The sequence below is a fragment of the Falco rusticolus genome, chromosome 2 (assembly GCF_015220075.1).
Source record: "Falco rusticolus isolate bFalRus1 chromosome 2, bFalRus1.pri, whole genome shotgun sequence".
Lineage (NCBI taxonomy): Eukaryota > Metazoa > Chordata > Aves > Falconiformes > Falconidae > Falco > Falco rusticolus.
In genome coordinates, this window is record NC_051188.1 from 30,807,643 (window position 1) to 30,835,624 (window position 27,982).

At 39.5% G+C, this 27,982-nt stretch overlaps 2 protein-coding genes across 5 annotated transcripts in view; one reads left to right on the top strand and one right to left on the bottom strand.

Moving 5' to 3' along the window:
• The window catches only part of RB1 (RB transcriptional corepressor 1), an 82,216-nt gene that overhangs the window by 21,737 nt on the left and 32,497 nt on the right, over positions 1–27,982 (bottom strand). The gene's annotated exons all lie outside the window — the stretch shown is intronic.
• On the top strand, positions 11,866–14,865 carry LPAR6 (lysophosphatidic acid receptor 6). Its single transcript, XM_037375955.1, has one exon. It carries the CDS (start codon positions 12,542–12,544, stop codon positions 13,562–13,564), a length of 1,023 nt encoding a protein of 340 aa, XP_037231852.1. The 5' UTR covers positions 11,866–12,541; the 3' UTR covers positions 13,565–14,865.

Sequence of the window (27,982 nt, forward strand, 5' to 3'; positions counted from 1 at the left end):
TTTGCTCCTAGTTTTACTTCCTGAAATTTAAGGAAAATTAAATTAGCTTCTAAAGTTGTTTAAAAAAAAAAATCAGCTGGCTTTTTTGGAAGAAATTTCACTGAAAATTATTACTACAGAAACCTTACATGTTGGCAGTATGATTTCTGACAAAAAGCATTTCAAACCCTTTCTGCTAGTCCTACAATCAAGTTGCAGTATCTCTTTTAGTGATTTCAAAGTAGAAGATCACTGATCGGTGTTTTAAAAGGCGTCATACTAATTTTAAAACTTGATCATGCCATGAACTAACATCGTGCATGATTTAATTGAAACGTTTGAACACTTTTACTGAAGTTCACACAATCATGTCAACCTTGGTACTGTTTATTTCCTATGACTTGAGCAAATGCAGGAAGGTTGGGATGACCTGGAAGCTTTCCTCTCCCTCCAAGGAATTTTAAATGGCCAGGCTCATAAAAGCCCCCCAGAACGTTTTCCTTCAGCTCTCAAACTCCAGAGTGTGTAAAGGTCACACATTACATAGAGAATGATGCAATTTGAAGCCTGTTGAATTTTACAGCTTCTCCTACTATTTGCACTAGAAAAACAAACCTGAACCAAGCAGCTTAGCCATTTCTTCCAAACCCACCTTGCACATACTTTCTGCTGTGACCACTTCCCGCCATCAGCACACCGTGCAGTAACTGCAGCTTAGCATGCTTAGACTGTGTAGGTGTGGAGTAAAACCTGCCTCTTACAGGCATGAAGGCTTGAGCTACACCTACGGCCTTGAGCACAGCTAGCACAGCCACAGCAAAAGCAACTAAAAGCGCATTGTGATTGACAGGTCTGTGCAGGAAGAAGAGTGCTGATGCACAGCATGTTCAGACGGATTAAATAAACAGTTTCCAATCCCAGTTATACAGATCTCCAAACACTGTTCTCCCTCCCACCAGAAACTGAAAATAATTTCAAAGAAAGGCTGGGGAACAGAAACAAAGGGTTCACTTAAAAAAAAAAAAAAAAATCACACTGACTGAGGTACATACATTTAAGTTGTATGTATCTATACACTCTAGATTTGATATCTCAGAGGAAGACAAAGAACACATGGAAATAAATGTCAAATTTAAAGGAGCTCCTTTGGTTTTCACTTTTGGCAATTTCACTCTGCTGTCTTCACTTTCACTGTAGAGAAAATGCCCGTTTCTGCTTTTGGTTAGTGTGGTATCTGTTATGGGCATCTCCACTGACTTCACTACAAATATACTGATATAAAACTCACATAGAAACCAAAGTAAATACACAAAGTATTACAGTCCAGTGTGCGCCCACAAGTACAGCAAAACAGCAGACAGACGCCTTACATATAAACGTTCCTGTTTAAGAAAAGCTTGTACAAGGCACCTCAACTCAGATGCAACAATCCATCAGTAGGACTTCTCCTATGTAGGCTTCTCTTCCTTTTTTTTTTTTTTTAACTTAATTATCTAATGAGTCCCTCATTTGTCATTCAGTGGGGATCCTCTATGGCTAATCTGAAGCATATAAATTAATACCTAATCCACAGCAAAAACAAGACAGGTTTTACCATTCACTTCTAATAAAACCAAAGGCTGCAAATTAATGCACTTCTGAAGTTAGACCCAAAAATGACAATCTCAAAGAACCTGAATTTATCTCTCTGCTACCTGACTCTGTTCTGTCTGTTTTAACTGCAGGTGATGTGAGGCGCCTGTAGCATATTTGACTGTGATTTTCTAACTCTCTAGATTAGTTGAAATGAGTCCTTAGACTGTGACATGATAAGGAAAATGGAAACCAATACCAATACTGAAGACAGTTGGCCCTAAACACTCATAATCCTGACATCAGTAAGAAAATTTACAGCACGTTCAATTGAATTCAGATCAGGTATTTGCCTTGCTGTCATCCTTTATCATCCCTATTCATCTCAAATAGGAAAGCATGACCATGCACAGTATTGTCTGTATTACTGCTCATTTTTATCCTCCTTTGTGGAAAAATTAATAAAAAAGACCTATGCATACCTGTTTATGTTATAAATATCACTATTTCAAACCATTTACATGAAAATAGATTAGAGGGTAGTAGACCAGAAGCATAGATCTCACTCTTGAGCTTAGCAGAGGCTTTTAAACCTCACAAAACCAACACTAAGTTAACGTCTGGCCAAGAATCAAAAAAACAAAGATTTGAAAGCCTCAAAGTTGAACATTCTGCCCACAACACTTACAGCTCAGTTTCACAGTTGGGCTTACATCAGTTTAAGTGCACTGCAGCTTCTCCGAGTTACACAACTGCACTTCCTACTTCATCCCCTGCTTCAGTGTCAGCACAGCTATGACTGTGGCAGTTACGAATTTGTTATGGTTAGTTTCAAACCAGAGTTCTCCTCATTCAGCTGAGCACGTATGTATATGCACACAGCACAAGGGAAGAAGCAGAGAGAGGCCTGAAGGGATGACAGTAGGATTACTTTGGGCAACAGCCTATGTTTAAATTGTCAATCATAAAAACCGTATCAGAACCTCAGATTCGAAGAACTTGCATAGCCGAAAGTTAACTTTTTCCATCTATACCACTGAACCACTAAATCACCACACACAGCAGCTGAAAAAATGTGACAAAACCCAGAAGCCTGAGTGAGGGGTGTGCATGCCACAACCTGGATCTCACTGCAAGACCACCACTGCAAGTACCTGGAGGAGCCAAACTGTGCTGCATGGCAGCTCACTGGGAACTGCAGTGGAAAGCTTCTGTTCCCAATGTAGTGCCGCCTTCTGGTGCTAAACACCTTGTTTCAGAGGACTCACTCTTCCAGCAAAAGGATGAGGATCTCTCATAATGACAGCACTTGCTCAGAAGGTGAGTGTGGGTTCCAGCATCCCCTCTCCTGCCAGGGTCAAACTAACGTCTCCCAAACACTTCCAGTAAGATTATTCACAGATTCAAGTGAAAATGGCTCATTTGTGAAAATGTTCTTTCAACCAGCCTTCAGACCTCTGCAGAACTCAGTTGATGTAAAAATGGCTTTTCCTTTTCTAATGTACACTATGTCTTTTGCGTTTAAGAGCCTCACTCCACTCCTTCCAAGATTTCAGCAGAAAATTCTAAAATATCACAAGAAGCATGTCCTTTGTCCCTCCTCCAAAGTTTTGACATTTCCTTTCTTACATTCTAGGTATTAACTGATTGCCACACTAAAAATACAACTGCTAAATGTGGTCAACAATGTAATAAAAAAATGTTCATAAAGTATTGAATTTGTTTCATAAAACCAGGATAAAGGCTAGAAGGAAAAAGAAGTTGGGGTGGGGGAACTAAGCTGAAGTATTTGTAAATGATATGCTAAATAATCATTGAAGTGATCTTACAATACAGAATTTAAAGAGGTTATTTGCTGACTTACACATTTAGAACATTATAGTTCTTCACATTAATCAAGTCCAAGTTCTGCTTTTTGGCAGCAGTTCTCTCTTGACAAGCATTTTCATGTCAGTATTTATCTACACTAATTAGCTTACCAGCTTGAAAAACTTGTATGAAACCTTTTTTTCCCCCCTAACTTCTTACATTGCAGTTTTGTGAAGGAAACCAAATTAATACCATAGGTTTGGGGTTTTAAAATATATGAATTCATATAAATCTTATTGAATGACTACGGTAAATTCTTTCAATAGCTTCATAATGTTATCCTTTATAAAAAAGGGACTAGGAATGGGACTGTGGGCTTTCTGCTGTGCTTGACAAGTAGAGGTTAAAATCTTCTCTTAGAAAGTGAGGGGCCTCCATTCAGCCAAAACTGCAAGAGGTTGCAAGCACTTGATGTGGTGGTTGCAAGTAATTTGGCATGGAAGTGAAATACATCCTCAAGAGCTATGTGGATAAAGACCAGTGATCCTGACATGGAACCAGCCTACCTCAGTATTGGCCAGAGAATGTATCTTGGGCAAAAACTTAAAGACCTGAAAACTGAAAAGTAATTGCCTTAGAACTAAACAAATTATAAATGTATTTCTACAAGTTCTGTCCCCTGACCTGTTTCATCCTGTATGTTTGGAATAGCTCTAAAATAATTCATGACGCTTCTTCCATTTTTTTCCTATCATTCCTAGTATTTGCTTACTACAGCAGCAGATTTCTTTCTTTTTCTGAAACAGTCATGTTTTGCACTTGCAGAGTATTTTGAATAAGAATGTTTAGTCAAGGAACATTTGGCAAACTTCTGCCAAGTCCAATTAAACTTTTAATTTCTAATCCTTTAACTTAGAAAGTATAAGCTTGGGTATAGCCAGATTTGCCACAATGTTAGGGAAAGCCATTTAACTTATGTCCTGCATATAAGGTGGAGAGAAATTTCAAATACTGCCATTATTTCAATCATGTTTGCAGAGTAATTGAATAAACTTTATCCAAAAAGTTTGAAAAAAATCCATGTGAGAGTTCAGGAACTCAGGTATTTCGTTCTAGTTAAGGCACCTCTCTTCCTACCTGACATTCTAGGAATTCCCTTCATCCTATTCCTATCCATTGAAAATCATGTTGCTGAGATTATTTATTGATCCTTTTTCCATTTTTCTTTCCTCTGAACAATATCAATGTCCATTTCTCAAGCTTTTCATTTTATGATCATTTACTTTGCTTTTTAGCCCATCCCTTTTAAACTACTCAATCCATTAAAGCTCAAAAAGACTCCATGTTATCCAACCTCTTAACAAGCCTACTCTAAGATCAACTAGACTTACATGTCATAATCATCTGATGCCTAACATGCACTTCTAATGCTCAATGCCATGCTGCCTCTTCTCCAAGGGAATACACTGCAGAGCACAAAGCTTTCCTGAATTAATCTATAAAGCACAACTCTGAACAGCACCTCAGGACGTATCTGGATAGCTGTTAAAAACTGCCAACTCTCCATGTCACCGTCCCGAACAAACCTCTGTACAACACCTACCTATTCATATTCTAGGGCCTCTGAGAAATACTGCACTACACAGCAGCAGAACCATTTTTGATCACCTTTCATGAGCTCCTTATCTTGCCAAGTGGCCTCATCAAATTACTCCAAAGATGCAATGGAAATGGTGATTTTGTCCTTTGTCCAAACTAATTTCTCCCTTGAAGTGAGACTGTATAAAGCAGGGGTCCTCAAACTACGGCCCGTGGGCTGGATACAGCCCCCCAGGGTCCTCAATCTGGCCCCCAGTATTTACAGACCCCCCCGCCGGGGGTTGGGGGGGGAAACCAAGCAGCCGCAGATGGCTGCCTGCCACTGCATCCACGCGCCGGCCCCCTGGTTAAAAAGTGTGAGGACCCCTGGTATAAAGGGTCAGAGGCTTAAATCAGCAACCCCTAACGCACATACACACACGCTGTTCATAACTACAGAAAATGAAGAATTTAAAAGTTGAGGCTGCAGGGAGGGGTAAGTAGGTGTGGCATTTCTTACCTGTTCTTGTTGCATATATTAGAGCGAGGTGAGGGTCACCATTTTAAAATGTATCAGATAACAAGTGGCGGTAACATCTTACCCAATTCTTGCTTGCTCCCTCTGGATACCTTTATAATCATGTTCTCAGAAAAATTTACTTTGCACATCAAAACATTTGAGAATGTAAGCAAAACCTGCTGCTGGGACTTTCCAGAAGTTACATAAAAAACGTAACTCAAGAACCTTCATGCAAATATTTATCAGTCATCTGTTAGCGGCCTAAAACACTGCTGTAACTGCTCATGTGTATTTACAATGTAAACAACCAATCTGCATATTCCATGATACCCTTTACATAATTCCAGGTAAACCTAACATGTTCATTAGCATTAACTGGACCTTTGAGATCACAAAGCTGCTTTTACCATTAGAAACCGCACATTTCTGTTTGTGCTATAACAAAAACTACTTTCAAACTTGCAACTATTGTGCTTTAAAAAATGAATCCCATATTTTTAATCTCTGTCTCAACTACTGTGGTCAACAAACCAAATAATGCCAAGAACAAGCTCTAAAATGTAAGCAGAGGGAACATATAATACTTTCTGAAATGAAATATTCTAAAAATATCTTCAGAACTTGGATGACAAACTCCAGGACACAGTTCTGCACTTTTCTCCATCACTGTGCATGGAAAGCTTTTCCCAAAACCCTGCTTCAAAAAAAACTTTTGTGCAAAATCAAAATGAAAGCAGAAAAAGAATGTCAAATTAGTAGTATTTTTAAAGATTCTCCCATCTTCTCATTTTCTTAAGAACTTGTCCTGTAAATTACAGAGTATTCAGAAAGCCTCAAGTAGACTTGTAAGTATGCTGAAGGATTATATTATGCTAAGGGATACTGAGATAACTGAACACAGTCCCAACAGCAGCACTTCAGATCTGAAATTCCCCTTCACAGGAGAGGGTTCCAGCTAGGAAAGCAACAGAATATACTTACTTGGCTCTTAGTTGCTTGAAAATTATTCACCAATACATCTTGGTTTTCCTTTCTACCTATATCAGCTTTTACATGGCATTCCTTAAGTAAAAACATATTGTCTGTAGTCCACTTCTCTTTGTAATACTAAGTATATAAAGGACAGTATAGGAAACACCAATGAAGGGACTTCATAGAACTAATTCAAGTTCAAAGAAACTGCTTACTCACACAAACATACCACAAATACTGTGAAGATGTGTTTCAGAACTAGAATTTGACTAAAAGTAGCATTTCTTAAAGTATGATTGTTCTTAATAATATGTGCAGTGAATAGGACAAAGAACCAAAGCAATCCATTGTTTTCAAGTTAGAGAGACTGCAAAAATAAAATACCTTTGCTATAAATGTATGTGGGGTTTAAAACCCCTTCCCTCCATGAATCCAAGGCTATGGGGGGGTGTGTGTGTGTGTGTGTGTAAGGCCCTAGCAGCCTGAATTTATACAAAAGGAGAGAAATTTTTTCCTCTTCCTGCAAGCAGGAGAGGAGCAGTAAGCAGGAGAGGAGCAGCTGTGTTTCCTATAAAGGAAATTGAAACTATTATAAAGAGAAGAGAGAAGCATTTCAAACGCACAGGAATTAAGACCTCTCATTTTCTTTTGAGCTCCCTTTTACCTTTTTAAGCAATTACACACATAGAGAAACTATTTTGACTTAAGAGAACCTAACAGACTCAGAGCCCAAATACTTTAGATTCTCTTGCTTTTGGCTTTTTTAATTACTTTTTAATATTTGAAAGATTTTTGGCAGCTGTGTATTAAAACATAGCTAGTAAAACAAAAACTACTCAGGAAGACTGGTTCTAGGTCAGTCAAACTTTCAGCAGAAAATATTTACAGTTTCCTTTTAACTTTTACTTACAATTTGTAGATGTATCTTTATTTGCATTAAATTAACAAGTTTCCTGATACGGAGGAGTCTTTAACTGGCTATGCAATAGCTCTGCAGGATTAGTCTGGCTAAATAAAAATAGTCCATTCACTCTAAGTCTAAAAATGCTCATTTAAAGACTTGCCTACTACGCTGGAAACTTTTAAAGGGGGGGGAAAAAAAAAAAGAGAATTTCAGTGCATTAACTACTTCACACTGTCTCTGTAAGTGGACACCATCGCTCCTTTTTAAGAGGGCAGGAAGCCGCTTACCAGGGGCAGTCTCGCAGTGACTGACGAGTGTCTGCAAGGCAGTGCCTGGAAGGTAGCTGAGAGGGTCAAAGTTCCCAGCTCTGTTTTCTCTGCACCTACTTCCCCCATAGACTTACGGAGTTGAATTAAATGAAGTCTCTCAATAGGGTCCTTTTGCTTGGCAAGAATCTAATCTAAAAATACAAAGTGTTAATCTTCCTACATTTTTATGGCATTCACTAGCCACTGTAATTATCTCAATATCCTATTTAATAAAGGGTTCTCCATCCACGACTTCAACCTATATTTAACATTTAAGGTGGCCTCACACCCCGGTGAGGAAGTGAACAACCTCTTACATGAAGGGAAGCTAAAAGCACAAAGTCATAGAAAACTTTGCCAGGATTGGAACAGAAAATCTGTGGCGCAGCCAGAAACAACTTCCTGACTCGCAGCCCTACTTCTCAACCATAATAAATTCCTTCCTGTACATACACATGCTCAAAGAGAAACTCCAGTAAACAGACTAAAAATGCTAAAACTCATGAAAATGGTTGAATAAGTAATAACATTTAGTGCAAAGAAAACATTGTCCTGACAGGATTTGTCTTACTGAAACAGTAGCACTTGTTGAGCTCTTTTGCCTAAGCTTGCTTAACCGGAGCAAGAACAAATGCCTGTACCATGATAGCCATGCTTCTAAAAGCAGTAATATTAGTTATAGAATAACGGAGTTATATACAGTGTTCTGCGCATTTGACAACCTTCTTTTAACAGTGCATACTCTGGCTTTGGAAGCATTGTAAGAATTTATTATGTTATTAATGTTGAAGTTGGCTTTTTCCTCTAAAGTAAGAGCTTTTAGTAGTATCATCAGTGCCAGACTAAATGCAGTACGAAAGAACAAGTTCAAAATTCATTTCACCTTTGATTACAATTCTGTTTGATTCCAGCACTGAAGACTAGGGTAGTGCCAGAGGAACACAAAACACTGGCCAAAATAACTCCAAAGGTTTGGAAAGCCTTCCAGTACTTGTGTTGTTTCAGTGGAAATATTTCGTCAGCACTCAACTTGGACTTCGGAATTTAAGGGACCCTGCCCCAGTGTCCTAGGTGACAGCAAGTACCCAGCTCTGTAACTCTGTGGCATTGAGGGGTAGGAGAAAGCAGCAGCTGTGGGTTGGCAGAGCATCCTACAGCTGCTTTATTAGCACACTGTGAGAGTTGTAAGGACTTTTCCTCCTGACCCCCTGTTCAATGCAGGAATAGGTTTGCCACACAAATCCAAGATCACTCAAGGGTGTAAAGAGTCCTAGATATCTAAACCTGGATATCTAAATTAATACAAGCAGAATTAAGTGGGAACTGACTGAAGGAGTGTACAAAATCTGTTCGCTGCTGAAGTGAAAGATGATTTCAAGCATCTCATCAGCTCTCAGCTTTAAGGAGCCCAGGAGCCACAAGAAACCTGTTGATACAGTCTTTGCTCATTTAGCACTAGCAACAAATGACAGATCCTAACTCATTCCCGTCTCTGATGGAGAAAGGCAGACAGACTTAACACAGCATTTCCCTGCAGTGGCAGCTTTGTTTCCTTTGGAGAAAAAACAACCCTCAGTGTACAGGTCCCTCCCTGCAGCTGCTTCCTCCTGCCTACAGCCCCTCCTCATCACAAAGGAAAATCTGCTGGTGGTGAAGGAGCATAAGCAAGGTCATTATCACGTCAATTCTTCCTCTTCTTTTAACTTTTTACAGTGTTGGGGCTTACCAACGGCTTTCCCAAATCTGACAGCACAGAACCCAACATCTTGAAAGATGATCCCACGAAAGGAAAGCATGCGATGAGGTTTCCTCTCTACCCACGCAGGAGCCCGGCCAGAAGGGAGGCTGCTCTCAGCTCCCACGGCTCGCGGTGCACTAACGCAGGTTCTTCAACTCTGAGCGGTTCACACAAATTAAAACACTGCTCGATAACATTCAGGCACATCAAATTCAAGAAAACGGGTATGCAGTTCACCTTTGCCATTCACGCTTTCGCACTAAAATGACTCAGACTGCCTGCTCAGACATATACCCCCTCACTGAAACGCGATACAAAGTAAAAACCTGTCAACTTGCAGTTTTCAAATTTTCTTCTGCATCTGGAAAAACCCTGCAGTTCAATGCTATTTCTGGAAGTACACAAATATCACTTGGTTCTTCGCTTACTGTAAAGTGCATGTACCGTTCTGCACCAAAAAGCTGCAGGGGCAAAAGAAGGTCCTAAAGGCAATACAAGCAAATACCCAAGCCCCTAAAATACAGCTCCAAGTAGTGCCTAAGTTCGTAACAGGAGCAACAACAGGGCCACAGCAAGGCAGGGGTTCTAACGGACAAAATGAAGGCTGAGGACACACCTTTACAATTGCTCTAAAGCACATTTACCGTGGTAAAATGGACAGCGTCCCTGGTCAGACATCCCTGCTCTGTCTCTATGCACCCACACCTTTGCCCAAATGGAAATTCAAGTACTAAAGAATATGAGAGACACACTTCCATTAGTTTCACTCTCTAAAGGTGAATTATTGATTGAGGTTTTGACATGCAATGTCAAATTTCTGTACTTCAGGGATTTTCACTCCAGTAACTGAGCCTGCCCCACACAATTTTCCTGTGCAAACGAAGCTGGAGCAGGAAAACAGAGCTCAGAGCTCGACAGTGCAATGCAGAACTCAAGGACTCTTGCAGGAAAACCCCTTTTATCATGCAAGGCTGCCGGGAATAGACACAGAAGTTAACCACATGTTATGACTGCTTTTCTGATGAAAGCCAGGTAAGGCAACTTGATGCTAAGGTACAAGTTAAGCTGGACACACAAGAGACTCTGCCATGCTCACATTTTCATTTCTTGTTGCCTTCAAGTGGAAAATGCACTACACTTCACAGTTGAGCATGAATTTCAGAAACAGTCAAAAAGTTTTCTTGTGGTTCTAGCCTACTGAAGTGAAGCTGCTTGATTTCACCACAAAATTAAGGTGAAAAGAGATTCACAGAAGAAACCAAGAAAACTTGAAATAAAATAAGCAAGACCCACTTCTGCATGTTTCTGATTTTTGTCTGACATACCTTACACTAAGAAACTACACCAAAAACGTGTGAAGAGCTATTATTTACTCTTCTTTACAGCAGACTAGAAAGGTTTTGCCCAGAGCCTTGCTTAGGTACAACTGATTAAAATCTAGTTCAAAAGAACCATGCCACCCAGTCAGATACGAAGAGATTTGTTATTCTAAGACTTAGAAATAGACTGGTTTTGATGCCAGAAGTGAGTCTACCCAAGCTGTTGTTAAATAAATGAATCTGTCTAAACAAAGATTTATCTTGTATCTGCCCCTAAAGGCAATAAGAGCTTCTTTTTTTATATTTATTTAATTTAATTAGTTGCAACATCATTTTGTTTCATTAATCAGTGACCAATGGGAGTAGTTTGTATATGTGCAGTAATTGGCCCCCTTTAAATCACGAGAAACAACTGCATAGCACAGTATTTATTTTGGTATAATAATTCTGTGCTTACCTATTGAAGAAAATACTTTTTTTACCACAAAATTTAACAAAAACAATTTGAAGATTTTTTTTTAAAAAAAAGAACCATCTTTCTGATTAGAAGTACACCCTGGAATATGCTTTCTAATATGGAACGAGTTAAAATTTTCTCCTCCCACTGCAACGCATCTCAGTCCTGGGAACATCCAAAAGCAACCCACAGGTTCATAATATTTATGCTTCTCTCTTTCAGCAATTATTTTGCAAATTTATTTAATTACCTATCAATGTTATTTTGTCCCTCCTGAGGTGTAACTGAGGGAATTGAGATAGAACCACTCAGCTGATTGCTGGTGAATAAAATGTTCTGCATTGTGAGCAAAGGTATCTGTCAAAAAACTTAACGTTAGTTCAGTCCCACATAATATGTAAAATGACACTACTATCTCCAAAGCCAAAGGGGAATTTCAGACACTGGAAAGTCTCCTCACAACTGAAGAAAAAAGATTTTTGTGATGAAGTTTTTGGACTCCAGCACTGCCGACAAGGCCCTTCCAGGGAGTTCGGAAAGAGTTAACAGGAGGCTGCAGCAGCAGCGCTCTGCTGGTGACTGCCTGCAGCCTGCAAGGTACAGCCCCAGCAGACACGCTATCAGACCGGGCAAGGCAAACAAACTGAACTGAAACCATCCTTCAGCCAGCCCATCCTCTTCCTCCCGTGATGTCACGCTACAAATTGCCTGAGCTCTCTCCTCTCCTCCCCAGAAGGAGCCGGGCTGGCGAGAGGCTGCAGGGGCGCGGGACGCCGGGGCCGTGCTCTGCAGGAACAAACACGCTCTGGAATTTAATTTCTGCCCTCACAAGCAGCTTGCTTCCCACCCCGTGGGGCCGGCCGGCCAGCCAGCCAGCGCTCGGAGCAGCCAAAAAGCTCGTTTCACAGAAAGAAGGCTGAGGGAGAAACCCAAGTGCCGACCCTGCGTGGCATCGGGGAGAGCGTTTTCTAAAGCATCCGAAGCATCCGTACCCCACCGACAAAACTCCAACACCATGATCCGCAGCCGTGAACAAGGCAGAAAGTTCTACAACAGCTTCATCGAACTGAGGGAGCAAAGGGAGCTAAGCAAGCTTTGGGATGACCTCATCTGCCACAAATTATATGGGTTTTGACTTTTGAAGCCTGGCTATGTGATTACAAACACCACTGGGAAGAGAGGAGCGACCTCCTGGTGATCACTGCTGGAGATGTACTCCCCTGCCACAGAGATTATGTTTCTCCTCTGAAGCTTTACCCTGCAACAAACTTACTAAAGCACAGGGTTCAAATACATCTGCAAGTTCTTCTGGAATTTAAAAAAAGTTGCGATAAAAATACTAGAGAAACCTCCAAATCACAGGACTTTTTAAATATACCATTATAATGGTAAGCTCTAATTGCTCCACTGAGGACTCCTTTAAATATACTTTATATGGATGTATCTTTAGTATGGTGTTTGTTCTTGGCCTCATAGCAAACTGTGTTGCTATCTACATTTTTATTTGTACTTTAAAAGTGCGAAATGAAACTACAACTTACATGCTGAATTTAGCAATATCAGATCTGCTTTTTGTGTTTACATTACCCTTCAGGATTTATTACTTTGTAGCGAGAAACTGGCCTTTTGGAGACATTCTTTGCAAGATTTCTGTCACCCTCTTTTATACAAATATGTACGGGAGCATTTTATTTCTGACTTGCATAAGTGTAGATCGCTTTTTGGCTATAGTACACCCTTTTCGATCTAAGACTCTCCGAACCAAAAGGAATGCAAAAATTGTCTGCGCTGCAGTATGGATAACAGTGTTAGCAGGCAGCACACCAGCAAGCTTTTTCCAGTCTACAAACCGCCGCAATAATACTGAACAAAGAACATGTTTTGAAAACTTTTCAGAGGACACATGGAAAACCTACCTATCTCGAATTGTTATCTTCATTGAAATAGTTGGGTTTTTTATTCCACTCATCTTGAACGTGACCTGCTCCACCATGGTCTTACGGACTTTGAATAAACCTCTTACATTAAGTCGGAATAAATTAAGCAAGAAAAAGGTACTCAAAATGATTTTTGTCCATTTGGTGATATTCTGCTTCTGCTTTGTGCCTTATAACATTACCTTAATACTTTACTCCCTTATGAGAACACAGACCTGGATTAACTGTTCAGTGGTAACTGCAGTCAGGACTATGTACCCCGTCACTCTGTGCATTGCCGTTTCAAACTGCTGTTTTGACCCTATAGTCTACTATTTTACATCAGATACAATTCAAAATTCCATAAAAAAGAACCGGACCACTAGGCCACGGGACATCAGATTCTCTGAAAGGCCAGTTTCTGAAAACTTCATTCAACACAGCCTTCAGACCATAAAGATGAAAATATTTGACAGTGACTCTACAATATAAACTGTATTAAAAGACTACTGGGACTAAACTGGAATTAGAAGCCTGCACATTTCTTCAGCCGTGGAAATATGTTCTGATATGTAAATGTTACGCTTCCTTCACATCAGAAAAGTTTATGAGTGTAAAAGTGTCAGGCATAACAGTACACAGAAAAAGTGTTTTAAGAATTTATGTCAAATGTCTTTTCTGACAGGTTGTATGTTAAAAATGAACTTTCGGGGTTGGAATAGATTAACCAAAGTCTAAAGACTGTCTATCAAATCAAACATAGATGAAAAAGTAGGTGGGTTTTTTTTCTAAAGTTAAAACAACTGCTAATTTGTAATAATGATGTCTGTTTCCAAGTTACTGAGGATGGGGGTGAAACTACCTGGTTTACACTGCAGGTTCCAGCTGCTGAGGAAAACAGCACCACTTCGTTCATACCGCCTCAGCTACTGTGCCTGCTCCGGAGTTTCCTCTGTCTTACCCTTCCCTCCTGTCTTTTCTCCTTGCAGCTTCCTTCTTAGGAACTATTACGTTCATATGAGGCTTTGATGACTGGGCTACACAACTTCATTTCTCCCAGGTTTATCTGATAAAATACATTTTCTCTGCACAAGCCTGGCCCCCATAAAGCAATTAAATCTTCTGGTAGTTGAGGGCATCTGCAAACAACTCAGACAAACTGGTTTTTCTTCTCACCTCTGTCTCAGATGTCTGTGTAATTATAACCAAATAACCTTTGATGACTGAAGTTAGTGCTTTAGGTACAGTAACACTTTATTAAACTCTTTTGTGAGAAGCTCTTCGACTTAGCACAACTTCTGAGCAAAATAACATCCTCCAAATAAGGGAATTCAATCTCAAAGTGGTAGTTTCTTAGAAAAACGTGACCTTCGCTAACTATCAATGAGCATCTGTATCAACCCAATTAATTCTAGGAAACTCTTTTATGTCCCATAAACAAATTAAAGACATGGTAATTTTTAGAATGAAACTTCCTCTCAAGTCTTTGTGTCCTAGAAACATTTTTAACATGAGCATTGAAAATTTCAAATGCTATTTTCTTGCAAACTTTATAAGGTATTAAAAATAAACTACCTGGGGCTATGTGGTGGCAAAATCAATCAAGACACTTGGAAAAGTCAAAGCCATGTAAAAGGAACAATCTACGTACATTACTGTTACAAACCAGAATATATAGAGAAAAGTGCTTTAAAACGTCCTGCTATGTATGTTTCCCAGCTATTAGAACACTGTGTACATTTTCCTCAAAATTAACATTACAGCAAAATAAAATAAATATTTAAAGGGTAAAAGTAAGCAGTGTTGGTTTTTTCCTCCTCAAAAACAATGGAGTGAGTCAAGAATGAAAATGGAGTTAAAAATTAATTTGCACTTTGGATTTAAAGTAGTCATCTGCAACACAGATAGAGCACTGAGGCATTTTTACTTCAGAGCAGCATACAGAAGCATGAATCAATGTTGGAGGAAATGCATATTGTGCTGTCAGAATACATGGCATGTTACCTGTGAGTTTCAAAGTTTGCAAAGCTTTTGCTTAATTGTTATAAATCAACTGTACACTGCTTACTACTACAGGAAACCTGAGTTACTCAAAGACTGCTAGAAACTAATGCCAACTGGATTTTAAATTTAACAGCATGCTAAATTTTTATGCACACAACCTATGAAAGGAAATTCAAATAGCATGAGCTTAAGCTACAAGGATAGTAGTCAGTGTCTGCATTGTATCTGAAAATAGACAGTTATCTAAGCTGGGCATCCTAAACTCTTCTGATTCATATCAGACTTCAGAAAAACACATGAAACTCTCAGCATGAATAGAAACTCTTTACATTTTCCGTATGCCACTGACAAATCCTACGTCACTGACAATTCCAAAGTTCAAAAGCCAGGCACTCATCTCTGACATCTCAATGCATCTATCTCTAAAAAGCCTGTTTAATAGAAGACTCCCTCTAAAGACTTTGAGACTAAAAGTTCTTCATGTCACTGCTGGGCTCTTTCTAGGCTACTACTCTTCCCAAGCTTATCAAAGCTGTTACTTGTCTGAGTGACAACTTGTTCAGCAACACCTCTGTATTACGGCAGCAAGCACCCCGGAGCTTCACCCTGGTAAACAGAAGCTACTCCTTCTGAGATTACAAAACTCCAGAAAAATGAAAAATAATCACTGGCTTAAAAGTAGAACAAGCAGATAGTCACATGTATGGGTACCCCCTTTTAAACTAGGCTTTCCTTGGTGTATTAGCTCAAAGAGCCTGGGGAAGCATGGAGAGTAGCTCTTTCTGCTTGGCGCTCGCTCTCTAGGACTGTTGCACTACACTACTGCAAAAAGCAGAAGCTACTCAGTGCAATAGCTTTCCAACCAGTTAACAGCTTGATACCTTGAAACTGTTTGAGGAAGCTTCGTATTTTTAATTATTAAACATACTTCACTCTTTCCACAAAAGGAAAAACAAAAAACAAAACAAAAAAAAGCCCCAGCAAAAAAGAACACAGCCAAAAAAGCAACATCTGTAATTTAGAGAATCTGACCATTACTTGAGAAATTCCTGATCAGACTGATTCAGAAGAGGGGGAGCGAACCTGTACCTCCCACAACAAGCCACTATAAAGCCAAGCTACCAGCTATTCAGGACTGGACAAGGTTTTCTCCACCTTTTCTGGTTCTGCAGCAGGATTATCCTGGAGAGCTGTGGATGAAGCAATGCTTTCACTGGAACATTCCTGAACAGTTGCACTCCTTTCGCTCTGCTCCTGCCGTTAGTATCAACTCTTCTGTCTCTCTGGTACGAGCTTATGCCAACATTTAAATTTAGATGAGGGGATATGCTCCTAAGTCGTGTCCAGGCATCTCAAATAAAAAAGGCTTATATTATCAGAGCTCCTGAGCATGTGAATTGTTGCATCCAGTACTTCCCTAAAAGTACATTATTTTTACTCATATGCCTATGCAGAGGGGGTTAGGAGTTCAGTTTTAGTTACGAATTTGTTCTTTGTAGTCTGGTTTCTTCATCTACAGAGTGCAGATACTGTACACTTACCATAAAAATAAAAGCAGTGGAAATGTAGTTGATTCTAAGCATTTTTCTCATCTAAAGCAGGATAGGCAGCCATTGATAACTACATAATTAACCAGCACTTTCAAAAGACAAGGAAAAAGAAACCAACTTTCTATCACCATCTCTGATTTACCTCAACATACCATTACTTTAAAAGCAAAAGATTTCCCGTTTTATAGTTTTTATGTTCGACTTGAAATTTTAATTTCTGGCTTTCTCAGGAACAGAACGCAAGTCAAAGTTTGTTTCATTCAGTATACATGACTTGACATTTAAAGAAATACCAATACTAGGTCAAATATATCTTCTATATTTTTCATCTAAAAGTGCTTAAAAAAAACCACACAGGTTTGAATTGCACTTCAGGCAGGTGAAACCCTTAACTGAAATCGGCCTCCAAACTTCAATTTCTTAAGAAAGTAACCTCAGTCATAGGAATGCAAAGACTGAAAGAGAGCTCCCGAGATCAGGTAAAAGATATGAATGGTTTTACTGGATCAGATTCCAAACATTCAGCTAATCTACAATCCTGCCTCCAACAGTGGCCAAGGCTGGATGCCTGGGGAAGAAGATAACAGCAGGAGAGCATACAGGGCTTTCTCCTGTCCAAGTGCTGTCCCACTTCAGCTGTATCTCAGGACTTTCTTTGTCAGATGTGTGTGTGATTTCGGCAACACTAAAATTTTTCTTCTGTGAGCTTGTCCCGTCTCCCTTTGAATGCACGTAAACTTTTTAACATCCACAGTATTCTGCAGTAAAAAGTTCACATTGCATGTGTGTGTGTGGGAAGCAAAACGAAAAAAATAAAACAAAACCTCCTGTTTCAAATCCACTAGTTTCATTGCTCCATCTTCATTTCTTTTGGAAGAGGCAAGTAACACTTGATTGACACTCAGCCTTTCCATATCACTCATGATTATAGTGTCTTCCACCACCCCTTGCCAATGAGAAAGTGATTTTAATTTGTAATTTCAACCAGCATCTTTGCCAAAGATGACATTTTCAGAATTACATAAAGAATTCAGCTAAAATTGCAACAAACCCAGCAAGGTTCACTTTGAGATCGGTAACTTTGAAAATTCTACTTGAGCATAGTATCCTCTAGAATTACTTATTCTTTTATTTTCTAAGAGTTTTATCAATGAAGAGTGATTTTTCATATTTTTCCAGCAGTAAATGTAATACTGTAAGGTTCTTGTACCTGGGTAGACTCGTAAATCCTGACAAGTTCCCTTTGTTGCTAGACCATTACCATTTATACCTCAGGGTTACTGGTATTTGAGCATCACTGACAAATGAAAGAGGATACATTTCAAGAGCTAAGACAAAATGCAAACAAGAAAAATTCTACATCTAGAAGTTGCAAATGTCTGGGCTGCATTTGTTATCCGATTATCAGAGTGCTGAAAAACATTGTATAAATGCAATTGACAAACACTGAATTAGCACATTTTCAAACATATTCAGTAGAGCTCATTTAAAATGAATACAAATTCAGAAAGATATACTTGCACAGTCTAATACTTCTGCAAGAAGCTGGATGGAGAAGTCTGTTCTAATCCTGCTTTGACACTGAAGCCTTTCACATTTTTCACCTCCCCCCCATCCAGTTCCTGTTACACAACTACTTAAAAAGTAAGCCCAGTTTTTCCTGTAAGAAAACTGAACTTACCACAAAATTAAAACAAATGAAAAGAACACTGCACATATAATCTGGTCTTACCACACTGTTGGAAAACTAAAAATTCCAGAACTAAGCATTTAGATTTTAAATTATTATTCCTAATTTAACAAGCAGTCTTGTTCACTCCAGTTATAACAAAACTAAAAGCTGTCCTGCACTAAGAAGGGGTAAGTTTTCTACAGTTTAAGCACAAGCAAAGGCCAGCCTCTAACAAGAAGTTCCTGTCTTTTCCTGAAGAGATAAAAGAACACTTTTCCGCACACATAGCTTTAAGATTTGCCCTAACCCCCCTTTTTTCAAACACTGAATTGCTGCCTTAATCTTAAATAACAATGCTAGTAATAGGAGGTATGCAAGATTAATGCTGTTATCTTGGGAATATTATCAAGCTTATCTCGCATGAAAACTCTTCTGCTTTTCAAATGAATTCTGCAAAAATTGCTGCTTTATGAAAGGAAGTCAATTGTACACATTAGTTGCAAGTCTTCACCCTTCTGTAAAATTATGCAACATTAGATCTACTAATTTTTGGAAGTTCATCCTGGTAAGTACTTTCTAAAAGCAGATATTAATGTAATAAAAACTGAAGATGCTCCTGGCCACTAAGAAGCAATACTGCATTGCAAAAAATTTACTATTCATCACAGCAACAAGAACTACACTTGACTAAAGTTGAAAGTATCTAGAATAAAACTGATGCTTTTATGAAGTAATGCAAAAAGTACCCACAGCGTTGCAGGTATTTCTTAATGGAGAAATTTGTTAAGTATATAGCAATACATGAAACTGAGAATACGGATGGTATAGCAAGTACTGAAATATCTGCCTTTTCAGCCCCAACAAAAACACCTTTCAAAAAAATAAAAAAAAACAAACCTCTTTGTCTACTCCCTTACTGAAGTTTTTTAACACTTCTCAGGTGTGAAAGAAACCTTCCCATATATACTGCACACTCACATTGTGTTTCACATGCTCCTGTGGGTGGGTAAGTGCAAAAAAAACCAAACCAAAACAAAACCACTCCCAACTAGCAGACAAGATCTGTGAGTTCCTCTAAGCTGCTGGAAGGTGCAACAGGCACAGACAGAGCATGCCAAGCACAGGCTCTGTTCTGGGCAGGCTAACTCCCAAATGGGAAGGACAGGGCGATGACAGTTCAGGTACTTAACTAAGCCAAGTTCAGACTAACTGGGTGGCCCCAAAGTCTCTGCTCAGGGGTTCAGGTGAACACGATGCACACAGATCCAGGCGTTAGTGGCACAGCACTCAGCCGTACCACAGGCACCTACCTGTCTGCATCTAACCCATTCTGACAAGCAAACCCAACCCAAAGGAAGAGCTTCAACAAAACCTAGAGGGATTCACTTTCTGGAGGACTGTGAACACTATGGCTACTCAACAGTTGTAAACAGGAAGATTCTCATCCCTGACAAGGACTTTTTATTACCGGAGTAAGACATTTATTCAGTGATACGAACATATAACTGAAATACTGTACATTTATACAGTATAAAAGCAGGCACAAAAGCACTTATTTAGGCTACAAAAAAAAATAGTAAGAAACCAAAACAAACCAAACCCCATGCATTTATGCATGCAGTAACTCAGAGAAAATGGAGCAGAGAGACAAAAACCCACTGCCAAGGACATATAATTTGGCAGTTTTGAGTTTGACAAGATACTGTTAAACCCTTAAGAGCTTGAAAACTGAGCATATAGCTGCAAAAAAACCTCCACATTAGACTATTTGTTTGGCACCTACTTTGCTTCCTAACAGAAGCCAATTCCTTCTTCCACAGAAAACTTAACTACAGAATGGGTCAAATAACACAGCAATAAGGATAGAAAGAGCAATAAAAGCTTACGACAGTTATTTGGGACTGTGGCTCAGACAAAATAAGCAAGATCAAAACTAACTCCAAACAAAACAAAACAAAACTCCATTCTAGTAATTTCACCAGTTTTGCTTCACTACAATGATTTAAAAAACTGCAAACTTAAGAGAGCATAATCCCATCCCACTGTGGTATGACCAACAAAACATTGGACAATATAACAAAAACCTGAAAACCAGGCATTCACAAAACACTATTTCACTGGGTTTTGTTAAAATGTTACTAATAATTAGGGCAAACTTAAGAAAAAAAGGACTAAAAAAAAAGTATATCACGTTAAACAAGTCTTATTTCTGTGGCTAACTTTGTACTTGGGACCAATGTAGACACAGGCACGATATCTTCACACTACACCAACAAAGCTGGAAGCTCCACTGAGCACAAGCTCTAAAATCCAGATCCCCATTTACAGCTGTACATCCATGGCCAGAGAGATCATGACACATCCTCAGCTTCTGTAGCCATGCTGGTAACAGTACGAGACCTCTACATAAACAGAAACCACAACAGTGACTGTAAGTGAAACACATAGCACCAGTAACCACCTAAAGCAAAGCAAGGTGTAATTAACTTCCTCTTGCTAATGTCCCCTTAATGCTGAAAGGAAGGGGGAAACATCGTTATGAAAACTAATATTAATCATACGATTCACTTCTACTAACCTTAACTCACAAACATTATACATCTAGTTTAGTTTTGTCATTGAGACAGATGCTCTCTACAGTCAGTGGAGAGAGGTATCTTGAAAAAGCGAATCATCACACTGTAAAATACATAATAACAAATTAAATAGAATTAATTGCTTATTGGAAGTACAGCTGTTTCAAGTATAGAGGGAGCCTAAATACCTATTTTATAGAAGTCCAACAATGCAGGACTCACATTCCCCTACTAAGAGAAACTCTACTTTAAAGCAGTAGATGAAGTAGAGGAAAACTTAAATCCTTAATCAAAATCGGCATCCAAATTTCACAGAATGAAAACTCCACATAGTTGCTGTGCCTTAGGTAATCCCTTCAGTCGTGTTTGTACTTGAACCAAAATAGCATCTTAAGGGTTGGGCTGACTTGGGTCTACCTGCAACAGATAAATCCATTAATACTGTGCTAACACAGCCAATACCTTACAACCCTAGCGAGTGTTTTGTACACTTAGTGCGTGCCTACCAAGAAGTGAATACATTGCCAACACAGACAAAAGCAGGAAACACAGGACCTCAGCTTTACGTGTTCTGGTTTCTCTTCCAGCAGCCTAGAGGATTTGCTTGGATTGTAACACCCAAGCCTGAAAAACAGCTTGAGTCATCCTCACGATAAATAGGAGTGGCAGGGAAGATTTTCAAAGTGATGGTGCAGACAGCGAAGATTATCATTCAGATAAAAGTTTCAAGCTTCAAAAAGCACAGCATGATTTTCATAAAAGGAAACTCTTCAGGAGTACAAGGGCATGGGAGAAACACTCATGTATTTTATTTATGCATTTATTGAAAAAGTGTGTGTGTCTATATATGCTCAAACTAAAAAAGCATATAAACATACATAAATATGTTTGTATTTATATGGTATTATATGGTGTATTCACAAATACCCAAAAGGCAACCATCTTACAGACTTCTAAGAATGTGCCTTGTATGATAAAGGCAAAAATCACAGAAGGCTTACCAGCCACAGCTGTGGCAACTGAAGTGTCAGAGCTAATTCATGACCTAAAAAAAAAAAAAAAAAAAAAAAAAAAAAAAAAAAAAAGAGCACACACAGCAGAACCAGTGTGATCCTTTAGCACTATCACGCCAAGCAGCAGTGGTAGCAGTGACCTCCCTCTCATCACACACGCTTCTGGAACACACTCACAATGCAAGCAGAAATATATTTAGTATGTACAGACAGAAAACCTCAAATCAATTCTCGGTTCCTCCTTTAAGGTTAAAGCTGCACCATCCTAACACTCCTTCTTTGAAAGGAGCATGGCAAGCATGTGAAATGGCATAGTTCGGTGACCCTTAGCACACTTTTTCCCCTGTATGAAAAACCCTATAAAATTCCACATTAAAAATCTTGGTCCACAGCAACCTCCATGCTGAGACCAGATACTAGGTGCCTAAAATCCAGAAGATCACAGGACATAAGTGATGTCTGCAAGAGCAATCCGATGCCTGCAATTCCTGAGCTGCCTGTCTTTACACCGGTGAAGTCCCCTATGTAGTTCTTATTCTGCCAGTGACCGTGTTTGCAAATACCATTCTGGATAAGCTGAGCGTTTTTTTGTGCCTAAGGCTGTCCCCCATTCACAAATTAGGTATTCCCATATCTAAGGAAAGCCAAATGTAGTAGGTATGAAAAGAGTATGTCTGACATACACTAGCCATTCAAAGAGAAACCGGCTGCTGTGCAGAAACACATACAGCTCCTGGAGCCTACAGCAAAGACAGTAAAGGAACGTGTGACTCATTTGCCAGCGCTGAAGTCACTCGTGGCTGAACCCACAACTACATCTGTAGCTGGTAACACAACAAGCCACGGCCGGTCCCAAGGCCTTGAGGCCAAGCAGCAAAGCACAGCTTGCACCCACACAGCTGAACGTTCTCAACTTCTAATCCATGCCAGCAGTTGAAAATAGTCCCTGAGCTGCATCATGCCCCAAATTTTGCCTAGGCCTTGTCCAGAGGACTGCTGACACATGCCAAAACATGCCAGGGAACACGTTACCAACAGAACACCACTGATGATGGTGGGGCAATACTCAAGCCTGAACTATTGTCCCTTAGAGGCCAGTAGAACAGATGCAGTCCCGATACCCGGTCCTTCAACAAGGTTTTAGCGTCATTCTTTTAATACAACAGTAAAGTATTTATCCAGTACCCCACTGTATAAAATGTTGATGGCATCACCATTCCTACTTCGTCCAGATTTAAAGGAAATGACTTAAGACATCGAAATCAAAGACAAGACTTCAAATTGCATATAGACACCTACCCTCCAGGAGAGGTGTAGGACTTCAGACATAAACAACAGAAAACACTACTGAGAAGGATACATACCACAGGAAAATACATCAACTCCCATTCCTAGATGCTTAATTCCTCCTTACAAGGAGCACAGAAACCTCATTTAAAATCGTACACTGCATGTGAGAAAATGGGCACTAAGCACTTGAGTATGGTGAGCTCCATTGTGTCCTTGTACAATCAAAGACCAGGAGACTGCATAGTTAAGCTTGTACCACACCAAAGCACTAAGGAGTACTTGCTTACCTGTAACTTCTTACAGCTTTAGACTGACCTGGATTTGTCTAACACTTTTTAAGCAAATCATAGAATCATTTAGATTAGAAATCTAAATTTAAGATCATCAAGTCCAACCATAAACCTAACACTGCCAAGTCCAACTTAAACATACCTGTTTAATATTTTTCTCCCTGCTGCACAATCAAAATAGGTCTGCTGTTAATCCAGCTCAGTGAGTTTGTCATATTTATGCAATAAAATGTATTCTTTGGGAATACATGATTTTCCTCAGAAAGGCATTTCTGCCACAATGACCTGCATAATTTAAAACCAACAGAAGTCTTTGGTGTGGGATGAGGTATCTGAGTATAAATATTAACTGCATAGTTAGTCGACAAATACTTGTTGCAAACCCTGAGTCATGTTAATTCGACACGTGATGAAACAGTACTGTAGATTTCACTGCAGATGTTTAATTGACAAAAAAAAACCCACAGAGAAGAGGGAGCTGATAAAGGAGAAGCATTATGAAGCACAGTTTAGGCAATGCTACAGGGAAGAAGTTATGAATAAAGCAAAGCACGCTTGTCTACTAATCAAATTTTAACCATTAAGAGAGGTAGCCTTGTAGAGCCATCTTTATCTTGCATCAGTCATTAACACTCCAAACCACACTACAACTCTAAATCGCAACAGAAATCAATACTGGTGTTTCTTTCTCCTTTGAAAAATACAAATACTGATTAGGATAGCAAGTGTTAAAGAGCAATACAATCAAATAAGGCTACAGCGTCAACAGCTGTAGTGCAATCATTACTTTGGTTCAATATCTGTTTGTCCCTCACACATAAACAAACACCAAAAAACCACAGTTGTAGCTAACTGAGCAAATCAGACTGTGAATTACTCCTTTATAGCCCACCACAGTGCAACTCCCCATTCTGTTCTGGGCTGTTGTGGGGGTTGTGGAAATTGGTGCAGCTGCCTCTCATCCCTGTTAACAGCAAAAGCTACCACACAACCTTTGAAAACTGCAGTCCAAAGAGGAATTAATATCCCTTGGACTCCTGGCACTCATTTGGATGAGTTAACAAGTTAACAATGGAGCTTTTTACCCTCTGCAGAGCTAACCAGGAAAGTGTGGCTGTGCTTTCTCTAACCTGCCATACAGGGCTGGCATGTACTGCCTCATCTTTGGACAAGGTTGCATTTGGTCTGCAACTCCCGTGAAGCAGAACAAGACCCTTTCATTACTTCAGTATTGGGCAGCTGAAGCTTGACAAAGCAGAAGGGCTTCACACACCTCTTCTCTGACATCCCACCAAAGGCTGGCTTGCAGAAGTGGTATTTTGTAGCACGGCCCAAACTATTTTAAGTATGCCTAATGGGAGGATTTAGAACGTGTACGCTCCCCACTCTTTCACCTACTGTACATGTGAAAAGGCATTTGCAGGAAGCATATTCTCTATGCAGCATTATGAAAGAAATCTAATACTTTGCTTGTTCCTCCCCATTCACAGCTTATGAGCAGAATGCAAGCTCATGAGAGGAGGGGAAACAGAACTGGGGTTGCTTTGCAGACACAAATAGCAAAGGCGGATACTCCATAGGTGTTTGCTTTCTTAAATGAGCCAGCAAAAAATCCACCAAACCTAAGTCATGCTGTTCCCAGAAACAAATGCATTTCAGATATTACAGCTATATCACTCTTAAAATAGACCACGAAAGTTGATAGACTTTGTATCTGATTTGCTTAAGCTGAAAACCTTGCTCTTCCTTGTTTCTTCTCAACATACTCCAGTAAGCAGCAACACTTTAGTCAAATACATGACATGGCAGTTGACAGGGCTTTCTCTAAGGGAAGTTCAGATCCCGGAATTTGTTCACACAACCTTCAAAACAACTCAAATTCATTTGATTTTCAAATTTGATATTCAAAACAATTACTTTTTTGGCTTGCCACAAGAGAGACCAGTTTGACAGAACTATGGAAAAGACTGAGCATGAATCCCAGGCTGGCTGGTAACTATCTCTTTTGTAGAATCACAGAATCATTTAGATTCTGTGGAAAGGACCTTTTAAAATTGAGTCCAGTTGTTAACCTAACACTGCCAAGTCCACTACTAAATCGTTTCCCTAAGCACCACATCTACGCATCTTTTAAATACTTCCCAAGATGGTGACTCCACCACTTCCTGGAAACAGATTTTAACCATGCCAAAGTTTATATCTTATTTATACAACTATGCTAAAAATTAAGCAAAGGCTATAGACATCTTTGAGTCTAAAATAATTTCAGTTCCCTTTAAATAAAGTTGTGAAATTAAAATAGTGCCCAAAATACTGCAGTGAGATGAAGCACAAATGTTCTACAGTAGAAAAAGAATATTATACAGTATATTTCTATTCTGTTAATAAAAACTATGTAGTATTATTAACATATTCTGAACTGATCTCCACATAATCTGCATCTGGAAGCACCATAACCTCACTGGTAAATAATATTTGAGTGGATAAACGGCGCTTCTCCCTTCAGGGTTCAACAATAAAGATTTAAGGAAAAGGAAGTACTTTCCACATGATTTACTCAGTATGAACACTTGCCCCTTTTCAAAACTAAGAATTATTGAGAGGAACCTTCAACTTTTTTCCACCCTTTATTTTGCGTGCTTATGCTTTTTTTGTTAAAAGAAAGGATGACCTAGAAAAGTTTCATCTTCCTCTTCAAGCACAGATGACTAAATCAGCTAGCTATGCAAAAGCAATAAATGTATTCACAACGACTAGCAAAGGAGTGATATATTATCTTCAGGTACTAAGAAACAGAATCCTTCACATTCATTCAATACAGCCTCCAAAGTCAAATAAAGGTCAGATGCATTTAAGATTCTTTTCTTCAGAGAACTTATGCAAGGCAGTTTTCCTCACAAAAGCTCTGTGACAAGTAAAACTAAAATAAATTCAAGCTATTCTGTATTCAATTGCTCAGTTCCTTTAAATATCATACTGAAATCCTGATTCCTAGAGCAGTCAGGAGAACGAGGAAAGACTGGATAAATACAGGCCTGACTTTCCAAAGAGCAGACAAGCCCTGTAATGAAATGTACTACCTGTGGGGGAAGGTAAGAACAAAACAAAAAAACATGGCAAATAACTGGAGGAAACCAAGTTGCATTATGCAAATATTTATAAACAAACATTTTTTCAAAGGTTTTTATTCTTATTTACCAAGCTAGAATTTCTTTTTTGCATAAGCTTTACTCATGCCATATTTTTCAATTCCCTACATTTTAACACTTTTCAAAAAAAATACATTCTCTAACTGTATTAGGAAACTTGAACCTTCTTGAGATTCCATCTGTTTTGGATTATCAAGTAGTTTAAGATTAACCCAAAGCAATCACTTATGGTGAGATACTCTTCATGACTAAGCAGAAGTCATCTGGCTTTCCTCTCCTCCTTTATTGAGTGTTTGCAGGTAAGAGAGATATACTAGTATGAGCTACTCCTGGTATGAACACTTCTCTAATTGCGTGCCCCTTCTTCAGGGAATTAGAAATTAAGCAGACACTACGTAAATCTTGGACACCATTACGTGGAGACAATATGCAGGTAATGAACTGCAAAAGAATACGGTAAACACCACTCCTTCCTTCGCTATCTAAACCTGTCTGGGACATCTGACCTCAACAGCCTTGCAAGTCAGCCCTGGAAGCATTTTTCTCCTGTTGCTAATAACTTACACTTTTCAGACTAAACCAGCCAATATTTAGATGGGAGGCACGGGGGGATTTTCTGTACTAGAGGACTCAGGGCTTTATATTTCTACATGCAGCCTTATAACGTACGGGCCTTGGGTCTTTCACTGCAGTGGCCCACAGTCCCTGCAAGACATCTGAACATAGATAATGTCCCACTACTTGTCGTCTCCTGAGCCACCGCTATGCAATCTGCTGCTTACACCTCACAGCTTTTCCCTTACGGCCAGCTGGAGGCAACGGAGGCCAGTGCAGAATCACAGGGTGCCCGCACACAGGCTCCAGCTGCCTGTAGCTGTCCCTCAGCTGTTGCCCACCGCTGACAAACCCCTGGCAGCAGGAGACTGAACGCTGTCCTGCACCTGGGGACATCAAGGTGAGACATGAAGCACAGGTCAATGAAGCAGAAAGGCCCTTGGATAGCTGTACTGCACGTTTCTTTTTATCCCCTCCACTGCGCTCCACTCCACATACCTCAGTGGCACGAGATGGTTGTTCTAGGTCCCTTCCACCTGAACTATTCTATTAACACTCAAATCAGCTATATCAGCCACCCCAAAACAGTACCAAACATACCTCTGGAAACTCAAGAAGATAGATTCAACACAGTAAAATGCATTCAAACAGAGCACTCAGAAAACAGAAAATAATCCTGTGCTTGTTGATGATGTTACAATTTATTTCACAAAAGCCTGCAACTACGCCCGTATTTTTTGAAAATGCAAAGCTTTGGATTTTCCAGTCTGAAAGCCCAAACCCAAATCAGGTTATCTGCATGCAGTGCTTG

Excerpts from the sequence above, each read along its gene's own strand:
- LPAR6 (XM_037375955.1), top strand. The coding sequence starts at position 12,542 with ATGGTAAGCTCTAATTGCTCCACTGAGGACTCCTTTAAATATACTTTA.